The sequence below is a fragment of the Macrosteles quadrilineatus genome, unplaced genomic scaffold, assembly GCF_028750875.1.
Source record: "Macrosteles quadrilineatus isolate MER2022 unplaced genomic scaffold, UCM_ALF_1.0 Scaffold_3__2_contigs__length_128488019, whole genome shotgun sequence".
In the NCBI taxonomy this organism is placed as follows: domain Eukaryota; kingdom Metazoa; phylum Arthropoda; class Insecta; order Hemiptera; family Cicadellidae; genus Macrosteles; species Macrosteles quadrilineatus.
Window position 1 is genome coordinate 93,859,775 of NW_026542596.1, and position 26,424 is coordinate 93,886,198.

A 26,424-nucleotide genomic window follows, 5' to 3' on the forward strand; every position below is an offset into this window, starting at 1 on the left:
GAGAGCATTGTAGACATGTGATCACTGGTTTCAAATTTTCCAAGGATAAAAGTCATTCAGTACCGCCCACTTCCTGTCTATCCATTTCGGTTACACCGATGTGCTCCTAAACATTGTCCGGTTAAAGACATGTCGCTTCTGGCAAGTCTAGTCCAGTTAGAAGGGGTCCAGATAAAAGCGGGTTTACTGTATGTCTCATACTATTGATGTTACTGAAAATATCATCTTTATTATCATGCGAGTCGTGTCAACTGTCCTTTGTGACCCTTGTGAAGGTGCTAAGCAGCCTACATTTTAATTTACCGTATTTGTCTTGTAATTTTGAATAACTGACTCAAAATAACTTTTACCTTTGACTTTGGTATGGCTAAAATTAGTATTTTAGTGGAAACAACTAAGAAAAAATTCAAGTTTTGTTGGTCCTATGGTGATGGTTAGTGTCGCCTAAACTGTCATATGATAGCCTATGTACCGGTAACTTACATGGCTCTGTATACTGCATGTTGAAGGTGTAGGAAAGGTAGGTACCTATAAGATGTTCAGTGGAAACCTCTAGACAGGTTTGTAATAGTATATTACGTTACTAGTCCTGAAAATAAGTGTTAACTGGACGAGTGTGATCGTTCCCGTGCGAGACAAAGTCGAGTACGGGATTACCATGCGAGTCCGGTTAACACATTTTGGACGAGTTACATATGATAGTTTACGCCATACCACGAAATCTGTACAAATCCTTACATATTACCACCAACTAAAGGACAAAAAATCACTAGTCATAACCTTTAAGAGAGGTTTTGTTTTTGTTTATAACCACTCATTGTCACCCAAATACAGTATAATCAGCTGATTGGTGTCCGGTAAAACTCATTACAGTACAGTAGTACGCAATGAAACCCCATTTAATTACGCTGGGGCGTAAAATATTTTACTAAACAAACCATTGTTGGTTATGAGGTTAGGAAATTTTGTACAATTTAGGTACAACTGGAGTTAAGCCAAGATTCTTTGTTGTAATAACAAATGTTTCCCGACTCTTAAATATAGGTTTAGATAATACATTTGAATGTGTGAAAACAAAATAAAATAAATGTGTGGATGTAGAATATAAATAGGTACTGAGAACTAACTTTTGTGTAGGGCTTACTGCAAAAAGTTGTAAATAAGAGACAGTTTCATGTACAACTTCATATGATTATAATTTGTACGTGTATTTTTATTATTTACAAGTTGAATTTATTCCAGGCTAAAGATAAGCATGGAATCAGTGCTCTATTGGCTGCAATTTGGGAAGGTCACACAAGCTGTGTTAAAACTCTTCTGGAAAAGGTAAGCTACTTTTTTTCTATTTTTAAGTGAATATGTATTATTGCTTAGCTCGAGCTGGTAACTTAGGGCAAGAAATTAGTTGGACGCTTCCTAGTCACTCAGAAAACATCAGCCGGTCACAGTGGATGATATGAGATATCCAAAATTAGCTGTCCATTAGTTCCTTTTGTAATGGAAATCTTGATTTTTTCCCTATGAATAGCGGATTTGCCTTAGGTGATTTTGAGTTTGTTTAGGCACTTCACTGATGTAATTGAATAAATAATTAAACAACTTGGCACCCAGAGACGGGTTTATGGTTGCCGTACCCACGATCAGCTGGATGCTGCGGTGCATAGCTTTGGTCAGATCCTACCACCTTAAGGTTCATCCATTGTTGGTATCGATCGACATTTTAACAACGGTTCTTGGAACACGCACATTTTCCAAGAACTGGTGGTATGGAGAATTGTCTTTAGGTATTGCATTGATATTAATTGTACAGAATAGGCCTAATTGTTTGTATTACAATTTAAAGTTTGGAACCATTTCCTACTGCATTTAATGCTAAATTTGTTAGTAGAAATTCAGCCGCTATTTTCCAAAATGGCGGCCAACTTTGAAATTTCTTATGGAACACCCTATATTTTATCATGTTTTCGGATAGAACAGGCAATTTAAAAACTTTTTTATTCTTGACATTTTTTCGAAAAACCCACTTGTTTATGAGTCACACAGCCTATGGAAAAATGACTTCCGGTGTACATTTTACATCATGTTGCTCCTAAACAAGTAGGTTTATAGCGAAAATGCGAAGAGTAAATAAGTCAAAGAAGTCTTAATATTGCATCCACATTCCATAAAGACCATAAAATACACAGTTTTCCACTTTTCAAGTTTGCCGCCATTTTGGAAAATGGCCGCCATTTTAAAAATAATACAATTACTAGTTTTAACGAATTGTATGGTCTTTTTGGAATGTGGATGCAATTTTAAGACTTATTTGACTTATTTACTTTTTGAATTTTCGCTATATAAACCTACTTGTTTAGGAGCTACATGATGTAAAATGTACACCGGAAGTCATTTTTCCATATGCTGTAACTCCTAAACTAGTGGGTTTATCAAAAAAATGTCAGGAATAAAAAAGTTTTTAAATTGCCTGTTCTATCCGAAAACATGATAAAATATAGGGTGTTCCATAAGAAATTTCAAAGTTGGCCGCCATTTTATATCCCCCATTTAAAGTTTTCTCTAATTCTTACCGTTTCCGATATCCCAATGGTGGCCTCCTTGAGTTGATCACCCTGTATACTCTCTTCTTGTACACAGACACAGATAGTCTTCTTGTACATGGATACAGACGGGATAGTCTTGTACATGGATACAGACAGGATAGTCTTGTACATAGATACAGATGGGATAGTCTTGTACATGGATACAGACGGGATAGTCTTGTACATGGATACAGACAGGATAGTCTTGTCCATAGATACAGACGGGATAGTCTTGTCCATAGATACAGATGGGATAGTCTTGTACATGGATACAGACGGGATAGTCTTGTACATGGATACAGATGGGATAGTCTTGTACATAGATACAGACGGGATAGTCTTGTACATGGATACAGACGGGATAGTCTTGTACATGGATACAGACGGGATAGTCTTGTACATGGACACAGACGGTTTTTTTTGTTGTAAAAATGAAAAAATTGGATCCATAAAAACCGGATCCAGCCCAAGGGATCCAGATTTTTTGGATCCGATCGGGCACCGCTCTAGCTTGGGTCCGATATCCGGATCCGACCATCACTATTTTTTTTTAAATACCAAAGTAATTGTAATTTAAATATCTAGTATAGGCTTCTGTGAGATTAACCCTCCAAGTGTCTCTAGTTTTGGTCTTAATGTTCGCCCATTTATTGCGCAATCGCAGGGTTATTAAAATGTATCTTAGAAACTTAAAACAATATAAAGTATACTGTTTTATAAATAATTTTGTTTGGAAAATTATGGGCTTCAATGTAACATATAAAAATAAAACATTACAAAAAACATGTTCAACAATTTTTGTGGGGTTAACATTTCTCAAAAATTATAAAATAAATTAAAAATATTTATGTTTGCGCTCAATAACTTTTATAATTTATAGGTCTACAAATATTTTAAAATAGCCACTTTGTTCAGAATTTTATGAGGATTCCAAAAATATGATAATGTAAGGAAGTAGGTTTGCAAATGAATAAGTTATGGGCAAAAAACAGATTTCGGTACCGGTACATGGCGTTAGCTAAGAATGCATAGCCTAACCATAGCTAGGAATCTGGCTGATAATTTACATCAATATCACTACCTACTTCTTCAGGATCATCAACCAGCCCTTCAAAATCGCTTAAATTTTCTTATAATGCACCACGTATCACTACTTTTGATTTTTAACACTAAAACAACGATAAGTAATAAAACACATCAGTCATCGGTGCGAGGTTAACCAAGCTGTTTACAAATACGCACGTCAGCTGTCTGCTACAATATTTTCGGAACTAAAATGAAAAGCGTATAGAAACAGACATCAGGAGAAAGGTCTGGATCTGCTAAAAAAAAAGATACCTAACTCAATCCAGTTCAATCCGATTCAGTCAGTCCCAGAGCCGTCGCCATAAACAGTGTTTGTGAGTCGCAAAAGTGACACATAACACTACAGCGGATGTGTTATGAGTCGCTTTTACGACACATAACACTCGGAGGGTTAAACAAATTCTTTGTATTTTTAAGTTGTTTTATGAGTTAGAATGTCTTAGTTAGAGTTAGTGTTAGTGTTGTTTTATGCTCTAAGGACTCTTAAAACTTGACCATTGCTTTCCATATTTTCTGTTATTAATGTAATTGTTTTAACAGGGAGCGTCCAAAGAAGGTTCAACGCCAGATGGTACGAGCTACATTGATGCAGCCGACAAAGATGAAATCAAGGCTCTGCTGAAATAGATGTCGATCTACCTCTTCATGTATTTATTTTATACTAGGCTACTGTAATAATTTACTATTTTTGTTGTATTTTGTATTGTTGTATTTAAATGTTTACTTACAATATACATTCTAAAACTAAATAGGAGTATTTAAAAGTGCTCCGAGTGCTTTTTTACTTTTGGTAAAAAATACATAGCCTACTTTAAGTGATAGTTTTGAACAGAGGGCCTACAACAATTTTTCGGTTGCGCTTTTATAACCGTAAAATAAACTCGTCTAATCTACAAAGCTTTTATATTTTCTTATTTGTACATAGCAGAGTGGTTTTTAGAAAAGTTTGTATATATTTTCCTAGATATGGTGATTCCTACACTTTCAAACGTAATTTAGTAAAAATCAAAAGAAATATGTTTTTTTGGAAATTTAGTAGTTAATGCATAGTCGCTATCAAGTGTGATGATTCCTAATCTGTTACTATCAAATTTACCGAAATTGTGATATACTTAATGAAATTTAGACTATTTTATTTGAGTATGTCTTGTGTTATTTGGGTGGATTGTACTCCCAGCGAAATGTTGAGATACTAGGTGTTAGTAATTTATTATGATGTATTGTATGATTTAACTTTGCTTATGAAGTCAATTAATTATTCGTAGTTAGTTTATCGTTGTCTTATAATAACTATGTACACCAGGATGATTGTAAATCATGTTTTTTTATAATACATTTGTTCTTTACATAATTTCTTCAATCTTATTGATGGTGGTGGCTAAACTTTTTTTTAATGATTGCAATTTAATGTGTAGACAATTTAACAGTTTATTTAAAATTGGAAACTTTTTATTCTAATCAACGTTTTTATTTTGGAATTATGCTACCTATCTATTTATTGCTCTTATTATGCATTTTTGTAAGACTGAAGATTTTATTGTAGGATATTTGTTGTAATTTTGAGTTATCACTTCATCAATGATATTGAAATTACTACAATTTGACTGAGAGATGTTTTTTTATATGTTAAAACTACTCAAAACATAACTATGAATTATCAGTGCTGTTGGGGAAAAATTGGTGTGTACTACATTACAATTATTCTATTTTGTAGTTTTATATTTTTCTTTTTACAAAACTGAAGTATTATTAACAGTCATAATCTCCAGTGGACATTGTTCTATAAAATCAATGTTAATTTTATGGCATCAAAGTATTCTAGTCCCGTATTAAAATATATAATTGTATTTAGGCCTAATTCCTTTTAACTTGAAAAAAGATAGCCTATACTTTGATGTTTTTTTTAACTTTTGAAACTATTACAAAATTGTATTTTATTTAAACTAAAACAACTAAAGTAGCAGTTGTTGTCGAAGTACATTGAACTTTTTACTCAATTTTATTCTTGGAGCGTTCTTTGCCTATGACATAAATAAGTTTTAAATTTTAGATTTTATGGGTGAATAACTTTTCTAACAAGAAATCAATGAAGACGATTTCTAAAAGGACGACAAAGACTCTTAAAAACCTTAGTCATATATATTTTGGTCAAGAAGCTACCAAAGAAAATCTACGCTTTCTTTTATGTTGATTGTTTCTGACAAATGTAAATTAATTGTACCTTTGCCAATATAATGTTCTTTTTCGTAGCTTAGAATTTTTAATTTTATATCACATCTTGTTAACTCTTAAAAATAGTTTAAATAAACCGTGATATTTTCTACTACCACTGATGAATTTTTCATACCCTATTACTTATGTTTTAATATATATCTACCAGTCTGTCTCTGCTTTCATCGTCCAACACCTATTCAACCAATTTAGCTGGAATTTTACACCTAGACAGATTTATATTGGAAAATTTGTGTTTTAATATTGCTAGGGGCTTTTCTGCGACCTTCAAAAGTTGGAGATGGGTGATTGGGAAGTAAATATTGAATCTTCTTCACAACAAGGCAATCATAATGATAATTTATTTGTCCATAACATACAAACTTGTGAAAATCACATGTAAAGTAGTTAAAGCTGATAAAACATTTACATCAAGCTAAATCGGCTAAGACTGGAGTTTAAGTTTGGGATAGCATTATGTTATTTAAGTGAAGGAATTTGATAAGTAATCTAACATACGAGGCATGTTTTTGAAATAAGTACCGTTTTTAACTAAGGTCCCAGCGCTGTAATTGAACTAAATTAGAAAATGATAGCATGCCATATCGTCTATTGTCAACTACAATGTAACCAAAATTAGGATTTAGTTATTTTTTGACGAAATCAATTACAATATTGTATTGTTAAAAGATGGAATAAATGACTATTCATGTGATTGGCATTTTAGACATTTGCGCTGTGTATTGGCAAGCCTGCACCGGAAATTTAAAAACAATCGGCTGTGTTTACATCTGGTTTCGAGCATTCAAAATAGTGCCGCCGACTGTTAAGTGTGTGCTGTAATTAGATTTTTAAGTGCTAAAGGTGTAAAAGCCATTGAAATTCATCGATAGATTAGAGAAGTGTATGGCGAGAACATTATGAGTCTTAAAACCGGATGTTAACATGGCCGATTGTTGCCGAATTTCTAGTGCAGGCTTGCCAATAGATGCACATACACGGCGCAAATGTCCAAAATGCCAATTGCAGCGCTGGGACGGAGCAATTAAAAACGGTACTTACTTAAAAAACATGCCTCGTATTAACTAGGTACTACACTCACGCTATAGCTGGGTGGTTGTGGAGCTCACCTAGTAATGAGAAAGTCTCTGGTTCGATCCTGAGAAATGACAGTTGCTATTTGATGATTCGTGACTGAGCCCAGCTGACCTTCATTGTTGGGCTTTTATAAAATGATCCTGACTAATGAAACAGCTGGTCAAGGTTGCTGTTTGTTACCAAGGTAACAAAGTTACACAGATCATCACACATCACACCATTCTAAACTCACCTTGTATTTATATTCAGGACTTATCTACCTTTAAAAAGAATTTCAGCCTACAAATAAGGTTCAGGTAGTTTTTTTGTTTACACGGAACAAACACAAAGAAGGACTGCCATACAGAAATCACTTTTTGCTCATATGTGAGTATACTTTAGACATTTTTGCTGGTACAAAAAATAAAATAGCTTATTCACTATATGGGAAATTCGCTATAGTTCGGACGCTTAGAAAGCGACCTCCTCCAGCATTGGTTTAGCATTAGCGCGCAGGTCGTATTCTAAGCGGCCGAACTATAAAAGGCAAACTCTAAAGATACGGTTGATCCTAATATAAATCTTCAAGTTAGCAAAAACCATTGGGGAAAAGGTCCCATAAAAAATCAGCATACAAAAATGAGCTACAACTGTTGTCTCAATAATGTTCTTCTTGAACTTAAAATCATATAATTTAAAATTCCTCCATGAAATAGAGCGTATGTGGCTGTCTGACAAACTTTGTTTGTATCAAATTAAGTATTATCAGACTTTTGAGACCTGAACAGTAGTGCTCAGCGTCTCGGTTCAAGAGTAGGAAGGTAGGAAATCTAACTTGAAAAACAATAATACTGTATTTAAACTATTAATTATTTATATAAAATTAAATTACAATATACACTATATGTAATAATAAATATCCCCAAACACATGCTTTGATCTTCAATTGTTGAAAAATATTCTTTCCATTCATCAATTGAGGATTTTTAGTTAAAACCTCATTTCCACGTTGTTCTTCGTGCTGTGTTGAAGAACACATTTTTGCTGATTAATGGGCTTGGTGACGGATGACGTAGTAGTTCCTTTTCCCTATAGCTGATGATGTTTGTCACAAGGGTTTTATCAGATGAAGGACTTGGCTTAGCAGATTGTACCCGAGAGCTGTCAGTTTTCCTGAACGGACGACCTGCCACATGAGTGCAAAAATCACCATCTGGCTGAGCCTGTGCGCCCAGTACATCCTGCAAAAAAAGGAAATTAAAAACCTGGGAGAACCTTTGTGTTTTTCTGGAAAGGAGAACTTCAAACCATCACACGTTTTGGTATTATCATAAATCTAAAAACCATTGGTGATTGGCAAGAGCTTACTGACCCTGTGGCTTCAGCCCAAAATTAATAAGGCAGCCAAGCCCCCAAAAAAGTCAGTGAGTCAAGAAGACTTCAATACACACAGTCACATAACTCAGTTTGCAAGCCCATGTTTATTTCAACTTGTTCACTACCGCAATAGTACTAAATTTTTCCAATAGTACTATATGAGCCAGCGACGCACATATACGATGGCCCCTTTTCTACCCACAGACTGCCGTCGCATATATGCGACCTGAATTCTCTGCAGTGGTCTATAGGGATGTCTATGTGGATGTGATGATAAGTGACGTCATATGATAGTTGGCAAAACTGTTTTTTACTTTGCTGCATCACTGTTCCGTGGTCTTCATGTACTGTTAACCAAGTGATACCCAGTCCATGTGTAATATTAAAATGTATACCTCTGTATGTAGCAATCAGTGGCGGCTGACCCATAAGGACTCTCGGACGCCGCCCTCCCAACAATATATAAATAAATTATATTGTAATATTCTTCAGTTAAATTAAATTAAAATTACTTTAACAAGTACTTTAAACAACATAAATATATCAAATAATTGGATAATTAAATTCAGTAAAGACTTATTTTTGATCGCCAATTGGAGCGAGAAAGACGGGACAACAAGTTGATTTTTAAGCTTGCCAGACGGGGATTTTACGGGGAAATTTACTACACCACAACAAAAAGCAAGTCACACACCACACGCTAACGACCGATGCTAGAGGAAAAACGAAGATATACGAAAGGCATTGCCGACCGTTCTCGATAACATATGTTGACATGTTATTTCCGAGATAAAATTTTAACAATAGTTTGTAGATTCTATTACCAAATCGGTGGAAAATCCTAATATCACAGTAACTTTTAAAATTATTTCTTATGGAGTTAACTTATATCTATTGTATGGGTTGGTTTCTGCCTTTTTTACCACTTCTTGGAGATTGTACATAGGTGATATTTGTTGGCATATTGCATCTGTAGACGAAACTTGGGTTGGTGTAATTATTACAATGGAAAAGAGCGAGAAATCCTGGACAATTTGATATAGGCTAAAAATAAAACTGAATTAACACTGTTCTACATTTCTTGAGCAATCATTGAAATAATCGATTTGCAAACAATGGAATCATAGAAAAAGTCCTAATAGAACACAACCAAGTAGAAAAAATAAAAATAATTTTTTTTTTCATTTATAATCGTTGTCATAGACAACCTAATGCGGTGTAGAAAACACTAAAACAAACAAGATAAGCTTTTTGAAAAAAGATAAGATATTTACAAAAGATTTTGATTATATCTAACTGTTGTGTAGATTGTGAGTATTTCCATAATCTTTGAGTCGCCTGTAATGCTTCGCAATTGCTCGAATTCGAGCAACAGGTACACTAGTTTCTACTAAACTTAAAGAAGCCGGATAGTAGGATAGTAGCAATTTAGTGAGCAAATTTATGTAGTTCAATAGATCCATTAAGTATAAGTTCAGTAGGCAGTTGATTCCTAAGATTGTCAGTGTACAGTTGACATGAATGTAGAAATAATCATTCCATTTAAGGTGAACTTTTATTGACTCCACTAAAACTTGGTAGGTCTATACTTAATTTTTTCAATGTTAACTGCATCTTAAACAAGGAATAAGGAACAAAGTCTGAATATATAATTCAGTTTTTATAGAGAGGTATAGCAAAAACAAACTTGGTGCACATAAGTGACCAGCGTAGTGTAAGATTTTATTTCGGTTGAAGGTTACACAACTTTAAAACATCCTCTAATCTTTCAAACCAGATTCTGCTAATTATCTTTCACGTGTGACATCCAGACCAAAATTGAGTGGTGCAATGTTATTTCTTACAGTGTATCAATGTCGAAAAACTAAAAATCTTGTCTCTTCCTTACCTCCTTAAGTGAACCTTAGCAGTATCAATGGTGGATGGGTCCTCTTTCAATATGTATTTCCGTGTTCCAAGCACATACGACTCAATGTAGGTTTTCCAATTCAGGTCCGAGATGTTGAAGTTGAACTTTTCCCGGTCGGCCGGATGCATTTCCTTCATCAGCTGTGCCATGTTGTCGTTCATGAACTTCCACTCGTTAGTCGTAAAATACTCCAAACAAGTCACCGCTCTCTGCAGCTTCTTGTGGATTTTGAGCATTCTGGAACGTGTTGATTTTATAAGTGACATGGCTTCAGGTAATGGAGATATTTTTTGTTGTGTTCAAGATTCAAGCTTAAATTTTATGGCCAATATCACCAGTTGGACATTAAGGTGATGTAATTAGCTCATACTATAATATTTTTCAGTCTTGTTTGTTTTTTTAGTTTAAGTTATAGTTATACTAGAGTAGTTTTGACACCATTGAATGTACGGCACCTGATGTAAAATTATGAAATAAAGATTTTCTTGATTTTATTTTAGTGCTCTTAAAATCAAAGTCCAAACCAAAATAACTTGCAGATTTAATATATGACAGAAAGGAGTCTATTCCCTACTTACCAGGAACATTATTTGTGAAAACAACCTGAATCGTTTTGGTTGATAGGAGCAAAATCTAAATGTAATTCAACTGTTTTAAAAAGATGGTTGTAAAAATATGGTTTCCATATACTTTTACTTGTTAGTTACTAAAAACTTTATCAGAATACAAAAGTAAAATGTTATAAATTTTTTGTACGGCTATATATGGTGAAAAAGATACAAATAAAATATGTACTGAACTACACTATGATTTTACTATGTGTCCATTAAATATTCCCAAAGATTTGTTGAGTTGACAGTACCAAACAATATCAAACAATCAATGATTTCACAAGCTATTTGATAAGCCAAGTTTGCTTAAACTTTTAAATGTTAACAAATACACAAGATTTTATGAATTTAACAAGTCTTTAAAGTAAATCAACCATTTGGGACAAACACATCTATCTTGTATGCACCTAAAATCAGATAGTTGTGAGGTTAAAAACTCCAAAACCCAATCACCTATATCAGAGCTGGTTGGAACTTAAACTCCAAACTTGGCAACACATCAAAGCTAAAAAATCAAAACTCCTTTTGAAACTCACATTGGTTTCTGTCCAGTGAGTAAGGAGAAGGCATCGAGTACGCACGCTGGTGCAAGATGGAACACGTAGACACAGAGTGAGTTGAGCAGCCGACTGCTCTTGAAACTTCCCCCGGGATACCACAGGACTCCACTGAAAGGGTGTTTGACAAGGTACTCGTGTCCCCACGACTCGATGTTGCGCCAGTAAATGGGGTTAGTCACTCCTGACGTACAGTTGTACACCACGAGGCGGTTGGGTCTGCAATAGAGTGGATAAAATATGGTTGATAAGTTGGGCAGAAATAGGTGACAAGGAAAAGCTTTTATTCAGCACTTCAGTTGTATCAAATTACCAGTAGCACATTTACTCGTAAAAATTATAAGGGACACACATTGCACTATAGTACAGACAGAGTGATTTTAAAGTTTACTAGTGGCCCTGTTGCTCGAATTCGAGCAATTGCTAAGTCTTACAGGCGTTATTTTAAAACGAATAACAGTCATAATTTCTGATGACTTTAAAAGATTCGACTCAGAGATTATGGAAATACTGAAGATGCACATAACAGATCGATATAATCAACATTTCTTGTAAATATCTTATCATTTTTCAAAAGCTGATCTGGTTTTTAGTGTTTCCTACAAATAGCCTTACTCACAGCTGCATTAGGTTGTCCATAATAAATTATAAAAAAAACAACATTATTTCTTTTTATTCTCCTTGGTGGTGTACTATGACTTTCCCATGTTTCCATAGTTTGCAAATCGGCTCTTTCAATGATTACTATAAGAAATGCAGCACAGTCTTAATTCAGTTTTCTTTTTAGTACATCAATTTATCCAGGCTCTCTCGCTTTTCCCCAAATTGTAATATTTACACCAACCCAAATTCAAATAGTAAATATTTCATTTCAACCAAGTCAGTAAATGTTTGTAGCAAACTGTTAAATTAGCAAACTTATTGACTGTTCACAATTATCATATGTTCTTCTTCTCACTTTAATTTCTTACAACAGCTGGAGTTTCATAACAATGTTTCTTTCCCATGTTAATCTTATGGAGAAATACGAAACTTTAAAGGGCCCCAGGGCCTCACTCCCTAATTATTTCCGTAAAAAGAAAGTTTCCTGCACAACTTCACGTTACGCTCTTTCCAATGACACCAAAAACATGCCAATCGGTTCAGTAGTTTCAGAGGAGTAATTGTCACAAAAAAAAACTGCTTGCGTATTAAATAAGTATAGATACTGTTTGATTTACATGGCAAAGAATTGTTAACTTGAAGCACATTTTGTGCTATTAATGAATTAAACAATGTGTAAATGAGTGAGGTGTCTTGTGTTGTGCTTCAGAGTACGATTATACACAATTTTTAGAAATAATTATAATAATCCTTACATTTTTCACATTCTTGAATTCACGCATTCAATTACATTGAAACTGTATATGGTTTGAATTGAATACCAAATAAAACCATTTTGTTTTTGGACCTTTGACTATGGATTAAACTCATTAATTCTATTACCATGTTCAAGTTGTAGCCAGTTATTGAGTAATCATTAATGTACAATAGTTGAACTAAGCCAATGATAGAGTGTGCTTGTATCAATTACTAACTTCTTACATATACACCGCTTTCTAACCAAGTCAGTCTAATAGGACAACTTTCTGTAAACTACGGCAACGTATATGTCAAATTGTCACTTCAGTTTTTAAAATGTGGTAAAGGCAGTAAATATAAAAGACCGGAGCACAATATTTGATTTGTTCTGAGTAAAACATTGGCTACTTCTGGTCAATACTCAATATAGATGCAATGTTGACTTTAGAATCCAAGAGTCGATGGTATAGCATAATTGGATACCCTCATGCCACTTAAGCGAAACCATTGCTTTAAACCCCTTTCTTTGCATGCACCTAATGTTCATATGTAAATAGCTCCATGCCACTAACCTAGTGGTAGCCGTGTGCCAAGCCACTGTGATCATCAGGTTGATGGCCATGTCTACAGGGATGATGTCCGCCACTTTCTCTCTATGACACATGATGGTCCGCAGCACTCCCTTGCCTGCGCCGGCCAGTAGACCTGTCGGGCCATTCAGGTTGTCAACCCAGCCTGGCAACGGCTCCTTCCACGACGCTGTCACTAAACAGTAAACACAACATTTTTGTTCTCACTGTGTTTCTAATAAGATTTTTGATTGTTCGAAACTAGACCTAGCTGTCCCTGATCATTTGGCTTTAAATAAATGATCCTGACTAATGAAACAGCTGATAGTCAGGAACAAGCTACGCAGATCATCTCACTCCATTCTACACGCCTTCGCTCATATTTGGGTTAAAATACACATCTAGGTGGTGTAATCATCTCAATAATTGATAAATGATAATACTGTACTTATGTAATGTGCTATATGGCTCTCTCTGTCTTGAATATAATAGTACAGATGTCATTGTGAGGTACAAAAAGGTGCTATTATTATTATTTTTAACATAGGTGCCTGCAGAAACTTTTTTCAGTGATGGCAAACCAGTATCCATATAGTTGTGTTTACATGAGGCCAGTATAGCAGGCAGGTAATGGGGCAAGTTGGCAAGTTACCTGCCTCTAATGTATTTCAAGTTACCTGAGGCAGGTAACCTACCCGCTAACTGGTCTTGTGTAAACACAGCTTATCCATAAAGAAGTTAAAACAAAGTATGAACAAACGTTTACTCCTCATACCTATTGATGGTCTGATGATGGCAATGGGAAGACGGGCGGACTGTTTCAACAACACATGTTCTGCAAGTGCTTTGGTAAACGTGTATGTGTTTGGTCGATTCTTAATGATCCTGAAAACGACACAACAGTAATGCATCGTTATAGGTATCTCATATGTTAAATGAAATAAATCTTTTTGTCATGCAATAAGTAAAATAGTTTTTACAATATTTGGACGTCTTTTGTAACTGTAATTGAAGTGAAATGATAAAGTATACACACTGCTGATGTGAAATAATACTAAAACTCCTACAAAGAATATTGATACCATAACCAAGAAATCATTTCAACAGAGAAAAAGTTAAGTGTACTGTGATGTATTATTATGTAAAGTATGTGATACTAGTATCTTTTCAATTTTATACAGCTAATAAGGTTCTTCTTTAGACTTGACCCATATGAGTAATACCAAAGATTACATGTAATCTTTGGTAATACTAATATTCACTAGTAGGTTAGTTAGTTTGTGTGATTTTGAATTTGCTTTATATCTAGTGAGTCCACAAGGACTCTTTCTACATGTGGACTGGAATGTTCTACGTCTTATCAATTTCAAAGCTCATCCTAACAAGGATTACTTGAAACATTAATAAAAAGATGAATATTCTGTTTGTGCAATTCGCTTTAACAAATATGAGTTTGCAAGTACTCAATAATTTTTTTTTCTCCAAGGTGTTAAAAATATTAAAAATAGAAATTTTACCAAACAGAAACATATGATACCTAAATAATTACAATGTAACTCACTTGTCTGTCATGGAATCCAGAATATCCTCGTCCAAGGACTCTACCAGCTGCATAATCTTCTCTGGGTCTGCAGGTGGAGCGTAGACGACCTCGTGTACCTCGCTGCGGTCACAGTTGCAGTACGCCGTCGACACGTGCACAAACGCCTGCATAAACACACACGTGTGACATCTAGGTAATGTAGCTCATGAGCGTTGTGTAAATGAACAAAAGATCAAAAGGTGTTGGTGGCCACTGTTATTGATAGTCATACTGGATTTGATCCAGTTGTTTATGATTGTTCGGTTTTTAATAAATGATTACCCTTAAAGAATCAGATGGTGTTAGGCAATAATTAACTTATTAAATTGTGGTGAGTAACTAACACGACAAACTGTGAAAAGAAAACGGCCATGTCCAGTGCAGCCACGTAAAATATATAAGTACAATTAATTCTTTATTGGCAGTACTTGCTCACTCCTATTTTGTTTGATACAATCCACAGGCTTTAAAGGCCTGTGTTGGACTGGGGGAGCGAGCTGGTCTAGTGGTAGAGCGCAGGGCTTTGGTGACCGAGGTCGCGGGTTCAAATCATGCCAATTACCAATGGTTTTTATCCATGTGATAATGCCACAACCCTCTGGTCTAGCCTGAAGAAATGTGTATAACACAGCTAGGTTGTGATGGGACATAACAAAAATAAAAAAAGACCAAGGAATGCAAGAATAAAAGAAAGTGCTTTGTTTTAAAATTGAAATGTAAAAATAATCAAATCCATCTTTACTCATATCTTCCTAACTACCCATCATAATGTATCAGAAGCATAGATTGTTATTTACTGGATTCATAGACACCCTAAGTGTCGAATGTATAAGGTGTGTGAACTATTATATGTTAAGAATGTAAAATATAGAATAGCCTAAGCTGTATGTTAAAAGTTTTGAATCAAACAGTTTCAATGGGTTTCAAAATTTCAAGGGTACAAAAAAAAATAATTTTAAATTGTCAATCTTTTCCACAAATTTTTATTTTTTCATATATACATTTATGGATGTGTCTAGCCAGTTGAAAGGGGGAGGTGCTATTTTTGAATAATCTCATTTAGTGATATGTGCAGTTAAATAGCATTTTGGGGGGCATGTGGAGGCATAATATAAAGTAAAATTCAAACCTCACCATGTCTACTTGTTAGTTTTTTTATATTTGATTTTTGTTACATACATTATCCTAGAGCATTCCCCACACCTCTCCTCTGGATCCACCCATGTGTATTCAAAATTAAATTATGGCCAAAACTATTTCCTAAAGATTTTCAAAAAACCACCAACTGAATCGCTATGTTCACAGTATTCACAACAATCTCACCTCCAGTTTCGGCATGTTCAAACACAGTTGTGTGAGTGTCTTGGTGCCTTGTAGGTTCATAGCGACCGAAAGTTTGAGTGCCTCGTCAAACTTGACAGTGGCAGCTGAGTGGAACACCACCGAAACGTTGGCCTGCAGCGTCCGTTGATCTTCTTCGCTCAGTCCTAGCTCCGGCTGTGTGATATCCCCAGTCATAGCTACCAGCTTCTCCAGTCTCTCTGCGTGGTTCTTCCTCAGCGAGTCAAATATCTGCGGATTGTATTTTGGTTATAGCTTTGGTCAGATAATATTAGGACGTTTATTGGCTTTGTGATTCATGTAAAATGGACGGTATTATTTAAGTGTAATCAGTGAGTTTGGATATAAATTAGATATTGTTTACGAGATTGTGTCATATTCTTTTTAACCATAGGAAATGTTTGTATTGTATGCTGATAACAGGCAAATAGATGAACATAAGTTTAGTTACTCGCTATACGCACAAGTTTGATAGGGTTACATATGAAGAAAAATGTGGTAGAGTGTTCCTCTCTCTCTAGCAAAGGTATTTCTCTGTGCAATCGGCATTTATTTTATTTTTTTTGGGGAACTTTCCGATCCTTGGTTCTGTTGCCATCCAACATAGCATCATTGATTGCCCAATGAAATTTGGGGCAAGAAATGATCCAGATCAAAATCAACCCGGCAACCTTCAGATTTGAAGGTGACCTCTAAAACAACAGACAATTAAATCCTTTAATGGTATTTTTCAAGTCTTAAACTATTTTAAATTAGGTGTTTACTAACAGACCCTGATGCTAATTGTTTACTTTTTTTGTTTTGCTTGATACAAGTTTATCTCTGTCCCAGATTGGAGGAATGGTGGATGACGGAGAACATTTTTTAAAAGAACGCTTTTTTAGATTGATCTACTTTGGTATCTAAAGTGAATCAAGAGTCAAAAGATTCATTTTATGGCACTTACCGCTGCACTAGTCAGTTTCTCGAGTCGTTTGCTCACATCCTGTCCCCGCTTCTCCCTCATGAGTAGGTAGATCTTTTCCAGGTTGGGACATGAGTAGAGAAGCTTTTGTACCAATACTTTGCCCATGAAGCCCGTCGCCCCCGTGACCAAGATGTGGCGGCCCCGGTAGAACTCGGCGATCTGGCCTTCGTTCCCACTCATCCTGTCAACAATGGAAAAATGTAAACAATAGAGTAACTAATATAAACTAAATGTGAATAAAAATTGGATGGATTATAGTGATTTCATTGTTCACTAGGTATGTTCACCAAACGTTCACATTGTACCGATAGTGAGTGGAAACCTCCAATATGTCAGTGGTCTGGCTTACCTATGTGACTTGGGGCTTACCTATGTGACTTATACCGTAATACTATGTTCATTACTGTCTTTAGATCACCGTCTATATATCTATGGTGACTAAGATAAGGTTTATAACTAAACAATAAGAATGAAAATGAGGGAGAACCAATGCTGAGTTCTAACTGTTAGGGTTGTCCAATCCTAAAGCTATTTATATCACCTACTTTCGAGCATGAAAAGAGGTATGAAAAGTTGAAGTCCTTAAGAATAAGTCTTAAGAATCCGAAAGACAAAAGTCTCTGGAGGTCCAAATGAATTAGTGGGAGAAACCAACTTGAGAGACTTTTAACACCGTGATTTCAGTTTAATTTTTTTTTAACTAAGGTTGTTTCAATTTCCCTCAGGTTTGTATCAAATTTAGTTATAAATTGTGTATAGTTTTGTTTTTACTCCAAATACTGTTTCTTCCAATCTTTTATAGAAACTTCTTCATAGTGTGTGCAGCTTTTGGCGATTTATTTCTTGCTTTGTTATTGTTATTTTCTAATTTTTCTTCAAGACAGGTATCTGTTATAATGTCCAGGTATCTACAATTTCTCTGCTAGAAGAGTTACATATAACAACACTACCCCTCGTCATTGCCTATCTCTGATACTCTTCTTAAAGACACCCGATATTAAAATATACTCTCACATTTGGTGTACACATTCAGTGAACTTATTTTTTGTTTTTGTTTTTCGATCACAGTTAGGTCTATTGATCAGATTTGAATGAGTGTACTGTATATTTATACTAAGATATGGTCAGTTTTAATTTCAAATCACAGGTTTACCAATCATCTTTGATGCATTGGCTTATGACTCAGTGGCCATTTTCATTCAGCTGTCAAAGCATACCAACTAAGCATTGATTGGGCGAAGCATACTGATGCTTTTCTAAGTCTGAATACCATTGGTAACATGATGTTGATGTAAGTATAACATGTAATTGGAATGGTTCTTAATTTGAAATAATGATAACCATAGAAGGACATAATAAAGATAGTTTTTTATATGTGGTGAAAAAATGAAATTCTGTAATTTGAAGCGGATTTGAAGCTCGTCTACTCTGAAATTACTTAATAGTTTATTATGTTTTCAATTTAGAAGGTCAATGACATATTTAAATTAATTTATTCATTAACAAAAAATTTATAGCACCACCACCAACAGGTTTTATGTGACCAAACAAACCTAAATCTAACACAGAATTTCAATTTAAACTGTCAACTTAAACCTGCCTATCCAACACTACATAAATTAGCACATCTTTATCATCCAACAAAGGTTTCCTGTGTATTATATTTCAATATGAAATGAAAACTCACCCCATTTTATGCCACTCATACAACTGAGACCAGAAGACTAAAAGAGATCCCGACGCAGTCCTGTTATATACCTTGTCAAGTGTATGTTTGTTTTGCATAGACATCAATGGCTTTTCCTATATTTACAAAACACTTTAGCCGTCATTGTAATGAAGAAACATTGCCTCCTTGCAGCGAAAAGACTGAAGATGATGAGTCGGACAATATTGGCTTGAGTGACGTTATATCTTTGTCATTATTTTAAAAGTGAGATTGCACAAAAAAGAATCGGGAAGCCCAGAAACAATCGACAAGACCCGGAATGTACAAAAGGAGATTCCCAGCAGGACCAAACCTCCCAAAACCTAAAATAACATAATATATATTATAAAAATGTGAACGGTTACTTGTGGGGATTAAGACACATAAATGAATGTCTTTGAGTCAATAAAAAATAATTTTCAGTATGTATTATATGCAAATGAGGATGATTTACTTAAAATCATTTTTTACTACTCACCCTTCAACTCTGGGTTTGTTAATTCCCAAACTCTAACCCTGGATTACTCCCTGAATAAGACTAAAATATTCATATAAACTTATCCATAATAACTGTGTAGCCTTCACTTTTGTTCATTTCAATCTGCCCGGATGGAAAAAATAAGTCTAATGAATTTTTAAGTACCTGATTGATCTAACAAAAATAGGCTAATATGTATTTTTCTAATATTTTGTTGGAACTTTCAAGGACAGCTTTTCGGCAAGTCATTTTGTTTACTGTTTATGAAATTAAATAAATGTATAACAATGTTTTTATTTTCTGTCGGTCTTCTATTTTAACATATTTTCAGGTCAGCAAAGTTATAAAACAACTCTTCTGTACAAAAAATACAGAATAAAAAAAATTCAGAGTAAAATATTTTATTATGCGTAAACATTGTTGGTAATGCTTTTTTTGCTGTAAAGGTCCTTTTTTGGTCTCAATGAAACTAATAACTTCAAAATTCTTCAATTACTAGAAAAACTACAAAGTCGATTAATCCTCTCAAATTGAGTTTATATTTTTTTAAATCCCCTAGCCCCTAACCACCCAGAGCTTAATGAAATTGCTTTAGAAAATTATTACATGTAAAAAAAATATTGATGAATCCGTCCAATTAACCTGGTTCCTCCCGAATTGTGTATGCATCTATTCACAAAATCAAATTAAAGATTGCAATTTGGTATGCACTAGCATTATTAGTCTTCACTTGTTCAACCATCTTTCTGTATATTCACCATGCACAAAGATAAGGAAAATCAACAATAATCATACGATGTTTATGTCACGAGAGTTGTATTTTTTCCTAATGCTTAAAATGTACTGTAAAAGTCAAAGTGTATCCCCAAATATAAGCTACAATAGTTTACCAAAATAACAGCAAACCTGCAAACTGAATGAATTTACAGTTAATTAAATTTTATTTTAAACAGGTTCATTGAAAAAATACCACTCAGATGCTTGCTTAGCCAAAATAAAATTATATGTGGGCTACTTTGTGTTATGTGCAATGTACATAGATTAAATATGTAGGTTGGTTATGTACTTGATTATGTAGTCGTTATGAGTTTGCTCATTATATTTTGAAATCTTTACGACCAAATAGCCTACATAATTCAATTTTCACCACCGAAAGTAGATATTTTCGATAACAGCTGATATCAAATAAAGTAGTTGTTTCTCTAGCTCCAAATTTACTTACCCTCGCTCTCGATTAGTTCTCCATTTGCCCACTACGCACGGTAGTGTTTTATCACGGTTTATTTTAACCTCTTAACTCTAAATCAGATCAGCTGTTTTCATTGTTGCACAATCTAAATGTATATAGATTACAGAAACAGGTATATTAGATTGTTTTGCTGTGTTTTTAGCATAGTGCGTGTTTGAAACTGCTCAAAATGTGTTTGAAATTACTGACGATTTTATGAAAAAGCTTAAGAGATAAATACAAAACTTACACCAGAGAAATCACGGGAAAGATATGAAGAGGAATACAGGATGTTTACGGAATGAAAGTACGAAAGGTTAAACCAAAATGACGAACTTTTTATTAATATATTTATCTGATAAATCTATAACTATGAAACTTTATACGTTGTGAAGTATATTTCAGTTATAAAAGGTGGTCTAAAACTAAAGGATTCGGATGTTTCGAAACATAAAAAAAAATTATAAACGAAGGAGTAATTGTCCCCAACAAAGAAAACTGCATAATAAACATAACCTTGAAGTTATACTTTTTAAGTTATTATGTAGGTTTGTTATGTAAATTTTATTTTATTTTGATATTTGAAAAATTTGATTCTCTGTGTTCGGCTTTGCCTCACACATTAAACTTGAGCTCGTGCCGAAAAATGCCGCATTCGGTAATGAAATAAACTATTTCAACATTCCAAATTGTACGAAAACAGTAGTCTATGCAATCAGTTGATTCTCCATTATGATAATATGGGGGGTGATGAACAGTGTTTGGCAGATTTAACAACTAACATACCGTGTTTGGAATAAAAATGTCTTTGTACACCAGTGACATTAGAATTTGTATACATAAAGTAATTGTCTTTGGATTTTAATAGGTATATGTGACATATAAAATACATGGAGTATGTTTAATCTATGATTGAATATTCTAAATTAATCACATTCACATCTTCAACTCAGTTAATTGCGCTAATGCCGACGGATTATGCAGGCAGTGAAAGCATTGTTCCTTCTGATCAATATGGCCGTGGCTTCAGGACTTTCTACTACGTGAGATTTCGGCTCACACTGACCAATACTGATGTCATTATGTTGTCAATGTTATCAGCTGGCGTCTTTGGCAAAGCTGTTAGATTTCAAGACAAAGACTTCACGTTTCCCCATCAACAGCTGCCAATTGCCAATTGTGTCGTTTACGAAATTGTCCCGAGCTCGGTAGGTTACAAAATGGCGTTTGGCGTTAACCAATTACCAATTTTGTGTCATCGTTAATGCTTAGAGGTGTGTTCTGATTATGATGCAAATTTCTTCTTCGTTTGAGTTTGCATCATCATCGATGCGTTAGTTTATGGTTCAAATTGAAATCTAAGTAATTTGGAGATAAAATTATTTTGTAAAATGTATACAATCTATGTGCACAGTTGGTTCTTTCATTACTTTCAGCAGTTTTTTCGTGGATTATTACTTTTATTTTCGCTCAAAGTGACCTTTTACCAATGTTGACGTGTTTACGTACACGAGGTTGGATGATAAGATTTTTTTATATAAATAAGACACAGAGAATAGGGCCTAAAATGAGTTGGGAAATTGTTCAATGGACTTTTTGCTTCTTTAGATCAAATTACGAAACTCCAGAGATATGTGTAAATTTTACAAAGAAATTACAGTGAGAAAACAAAAATTTAACTTATTTAAACATTGTTATGATGGAAATAAATTATTAATGAAGTATCGCAACAAAATTAATGAAGAATTAAAATCATTATGAGAGGAAAATCATTCTTTATACATGGTTTAATGAACTCTTTTGCTCCTTTAGATCGAATCCAAATCCCAGGGTTACATGTCATTTTGGGACACCCTACAAAGGAATTACTAAATAAACTACAAGTATGTCAACAGAATTGGTCAAAGCTTACCATTGAGAGAATATTGTAAGTGTAAATTCAATGATATTGTTCTTTAATGACCACGATTCATTTAAACAAGTAACCAAACATCTGATACTCATCAGTCATTTATTGTTTCTTACAAACGTTTTCATTAGACTTTTTGGTATGACTTTTTGTTCATCAATACTGTATGAGTAATCAGTGAATAAGTAATGAAATTATTTTTAGAATTTAGGTTTTGCATTTTAACAGATTATACGTCTATAGATAGGCATTGGCAACGTAATGTTAATTACTGACGCAATCTTCTAAGCAACTATGTTTAGATTCTTAAATTAACTAACGGATTTTATCGATCAAAGAAAGCTCAAATTCAAATTAACGAGAAGATCCGTTTGTTTTGAAGCAAAATTTTCCTCCTTATTAACGGGTTGTTTACAAGCTGTTAAAATCCTCGTGGAAGAATATTATTGGTCAATAACTAAGGATTGGGATTATTAACAAACGTACACAAACTGATATGGCATCTTGCAAGGCTATTAATAGACAGTTTAACTATTATAGACAGTTTAAAATTTTTGTGAAGGTTAACGTAAAAACAAAACGAAACTCCCTTTATGTTTACTATACACTTTAGACGTTTCTTCGTTTTTGAAATTTAGAATATGAATCTATTGTGCGATTGTTTTGTTGTTAATTTAATTTCATGTAACAAAAATATCGTCTTAAAACATGATTCAATTGAATGTTCAAAAACATAGTATGGACATTGGATATGAATTATGTTGAGAGATTGAACTAACCATAAAATGCTTTTTAAGGAGCAAACATAATATCAATATATCATTGAGTCTATCAAGCTAAAATAACTTCTAAACGTCCCAAGAGCGAAAAATAATTAAGTGTGTGATTTGCCGTAACTACGTTCTTAGTTAAGTCAAGTTAAAATAACTCTCTGTGAAGTATTCAAGTGCTAATTTCTGTCTGTGACCCCCTTCAAGGCCAAACACAATACATTCAAAACATTAGACCCTAGAAGCAGTTTTGTGCTGGTAAATACGTTAATACTGTATAGTTGTCAATCAAATGTGCATGCACACTTTGCATCCTACTGTATATAGTATGTCGTCTGATATGTTTCTCAATATTTCCCAATAACAGTGTCAATTCAATAATTACTGTTGCCTTACGATTAATTTAGTTTGTTTTGAACAAATAACAATGATAGAGAATAATTTTAACTTGTCTCAATCTCAAATTAGGTATACAGTCATCCTTTGCTTGGTTCAAAGTAATATTCAAAGTAAAATGATGATTAGACGAATTTGCAACTTTACAAAGTATTTATTTTCAATGTTTAGGACACAAGACGGTTAAACTTTGCTAATAATTTGTGATTTACATTATTGCAAAATGTAAGCAAACTCAATGAGGTAAAACTAGAGATTTACCATAGTGTAAACAAGGAAGTACTCAATCCCCCTGGTGTTTTTGGCGCTAATCTATCCTTATCTTGTAAACCGTTATCAGCTGACTACTATATTAAAGGGTATTTTTACATTCATAATGTTCATTAACTAATTGTCCTTTAGGTTTATTTGGTTAGTAATCTAACTTTAAAACTATTACCAGGTAGATTTATATGTATAAACGTCTACTTGGTCTGTGATGAATAACCAAAGGGTAAAGCTTTTAAAATGTAACATAAAATATGATACCTGTTTACGCCATCGACGGACTCAGCTGTCAACAGACACGAAACATATTCCGAAACAAGCTTCAATTTTCACTAGGACGAGTATAGTTTTTTCACTACTAGTCACGAAAGTGACCCATTTTGGGGCGAGATAGAGGGAAACACTATCTTGCCCCGAAATGGGACTTACGTGAGGAGTATTGAACGATACTTTTATCATGATGATAAAACTACTTAATCAAACTTAAAAAAAAAAAAATAGTTGTAACTTTGTTTATGTCAGGCAAGGTATTGTTTGTGTAGCGAGAGTAATGTCATAGATTAAACATACTCCCTTAAACATACTCCCCCCCCCCCCTCTAAGGGAGTATGTTTAATCTATGGTAATGTTTATGTCAGGAAAAGTCAGCTGATCACTATTTGTTTTTGGGGTATGGAAATTGACGTTTTTCGAAGATCTCAGCTGTATGGAAATGGGCTATTTTCGAATACAGATTGATGAAAATATACTTATCCAAATTCTATGGAAGATCAAACCCTCGGATGGTTCTTAAAAACTAGGAACCTAAAGTCCTGTTTAGTTACTTCGCTGTGAGTGTCTTCTAGGATGCCGTTGGGCAATTATTAATCCTACCATGGTCTTCCATGTGGGCTTACCCCAACTCCGCGCGGTGGTCAGAAATCTGTCAAAACCGACTGCCCAACTCCGCGCAGTGGTCACTTCGGGTCCCTCGCGGCACATGCCCAACTCCGCGCAGTGGTCAATTTTGGCTCTCACAGCCCTGACGGATGAGAGTTTGTGCTCTAAGTTTGAAATTATGATATATTTTAATCATTTATAAGAAAGGGAAAGTAAAAAGGTATATGCCTACCCAAAACAGGAGACGAAGCTTAAAAACCACTAATATAAGAAGTTTTAAAAAGCCCGTGAGAAAGAGTGACTGTAAATTTATATGTTCCAAAGTCTACAATACTCAATCATTCACATTAGCACTGGGTTTATGAGCTTACTGATAAACTTGAGTACCAAATTCAAAAATGTTAGTCTTGTAAACAACCACAGATTGCTTCAACAAATTGGCTGTAATCTCTGTTTCATAAAACAGTTAGCTATACACCTCAAATTGGGGAAAAAATTGGCTGAAATTGGTTTACGAGCATATTTCTTTTACATCTTATTAAAATTGGCAAATTTTACGTCTATGAAGAGGGTTTTCATTGAATCCAGACCCAGGCCAACGTTTTAGCGAATTTCCCATATACAGGGTGATTGATATAAGTGTGCCAGCCGTTTTATTCGAAAACTATAAGAGATATAATAATAAAAAAAAGTTAAAAGGTAAGTGCCTTGGATTTTTTATTAAAAAAATGGTAGTCAAGTTAAAAAAATTATTTTAGCCACCATTTTTTCAATATGGCCGCCAACTTTGATTTTTCTTATGGAACACCCTGTATATTTATGATGTATTCTGGTAGAAAATGTAATTTTAAGACGATTTTATTCTTGTAATTTTTTTCATAAACCTAACCGTTTCAAAGATAATAATGGCTAAGTTTTGAAATTTCTGCATGAGAAAGAGTTTCGATAAAGGCCTAAGCAAGCATGCCAGCTGTTTTATTCTAAAACCATTCAAAATTTCACAACTTAAACCATTATTATCTTTGAAACGGTTAGGTTTATGAATAAAATCGTCTTAAAATTACATTTTCTACCAGAATACATCATGAAATACAGGGTGTTCCATAAGAAAAATCAAAGTTGGCGGCCATATTGGAAAAATGGTGGCTAAAATATTTTTTTTGGCTTGACTATAATTTTTTAAATAAAAAATTCAAGGCACTTACCTTTTAACTTTTTTTGATATCTCTTATGGTTTTCGAATAAAACGGCTGGCACACTTTTATCAATCACCCTGTATAGGGAATAGGCTATTACCGTAGGTCTCATGGTAAGACCTGGACTCACTGATTAAATTTTTCGTTTTTATTTCCCAAAGGCCGAAAACACCATCCGTTCAAATGCATATATATATATATATATATATATATACCGGTATATATATTTTATGTGGATATATGTAAGTCTGTTAGCACGATAACTCGAGCAAAATGATCTGATTTTGATTAAATTTGGTGTGAACGTGTAAACCGTTTATTCGAACGAGTTCACAAACCAGCACGATTGAACCATGTGAACGGAGGCTTATGTATATATTATG

The 26,424-nt window shown here is 34.1% G+C and overlaps 2 protein-coding genes across 4 annotated transcripts in view; one reads left to right on the plus strand and one right to left on the minus strand.

Moving 5' to 3' along the window:
* LOC128990109 (myotrophin-like) overlaps positions 1-5,994 on the plus strand; it is a 35,413-nt gene extending 29,419 nt beyond the window's left edge. Inside the window, exons 3-4 of the mRNA XM_054412362.1 lie at positions 1,243-1,326; positions 4,209-5,994. Of these exons, the coding sequence (XP_054268337.1) occupies positions 1,243-1,326; positions 4,209-4,295 (171 nt within the window). The 3' untranslated portion in view covers positions 4,296-5,994. The remainder of the gene's footprint in view (positions 1-1,242; positions 1,327-4,208) is intronic.
* A 1,797-nt stretch (positions 5,995-7,791) lies between these two features.
* The window catches only part of LOC128990107 (putative fatty acyl-CoA reductase CG5065), a 30,808-nt gene continuing 12,175 nt past the window's right edge, over positions 7,792-26,424 (minus strand). For 2 of the 3 annotated variants that reach the window (XM_054412361.1, XM_054412359.1), the window contains exons 2-9: positions 17,190-17,391; positions 16,226-16,474; positions 14,882-15,027; positions 14,096-14,205; positions 13,324-13,516; positions 11,390-11,629; positions 10,222-10,479; positions 7,792-8,197 (exon numbers count right to left, since the gene is read on the minus strand). In XM_054412361.1, coding sequence (XP_054268336.1) covers positions 8,065-8,197; positions 10,222-10,479; positions 11,390-11,629; positions 13,324-13,516; positions 14,096-14,205; positions 14,882-15,027; positions 16,226-16,474; positions 17,190-17,391 — 1,531 coding nt within the window. In that variant the 3' untranslated portion in view covers positions 7,792-8,064. Of the gene's footprint in view, positions 8,198-10,221; positions 10,480-11,389; positions 11,630-13,323; positions 13,517-14,095; positions 14,206-14,881; positions 15,028-16,225; positions 16,475-17,189; positions 17,392-18,897; positions 18,938-26,424 lie in introns of those variants that run through there. The other variant, XM_054412360.1, reaches the window with a different exon arrangement.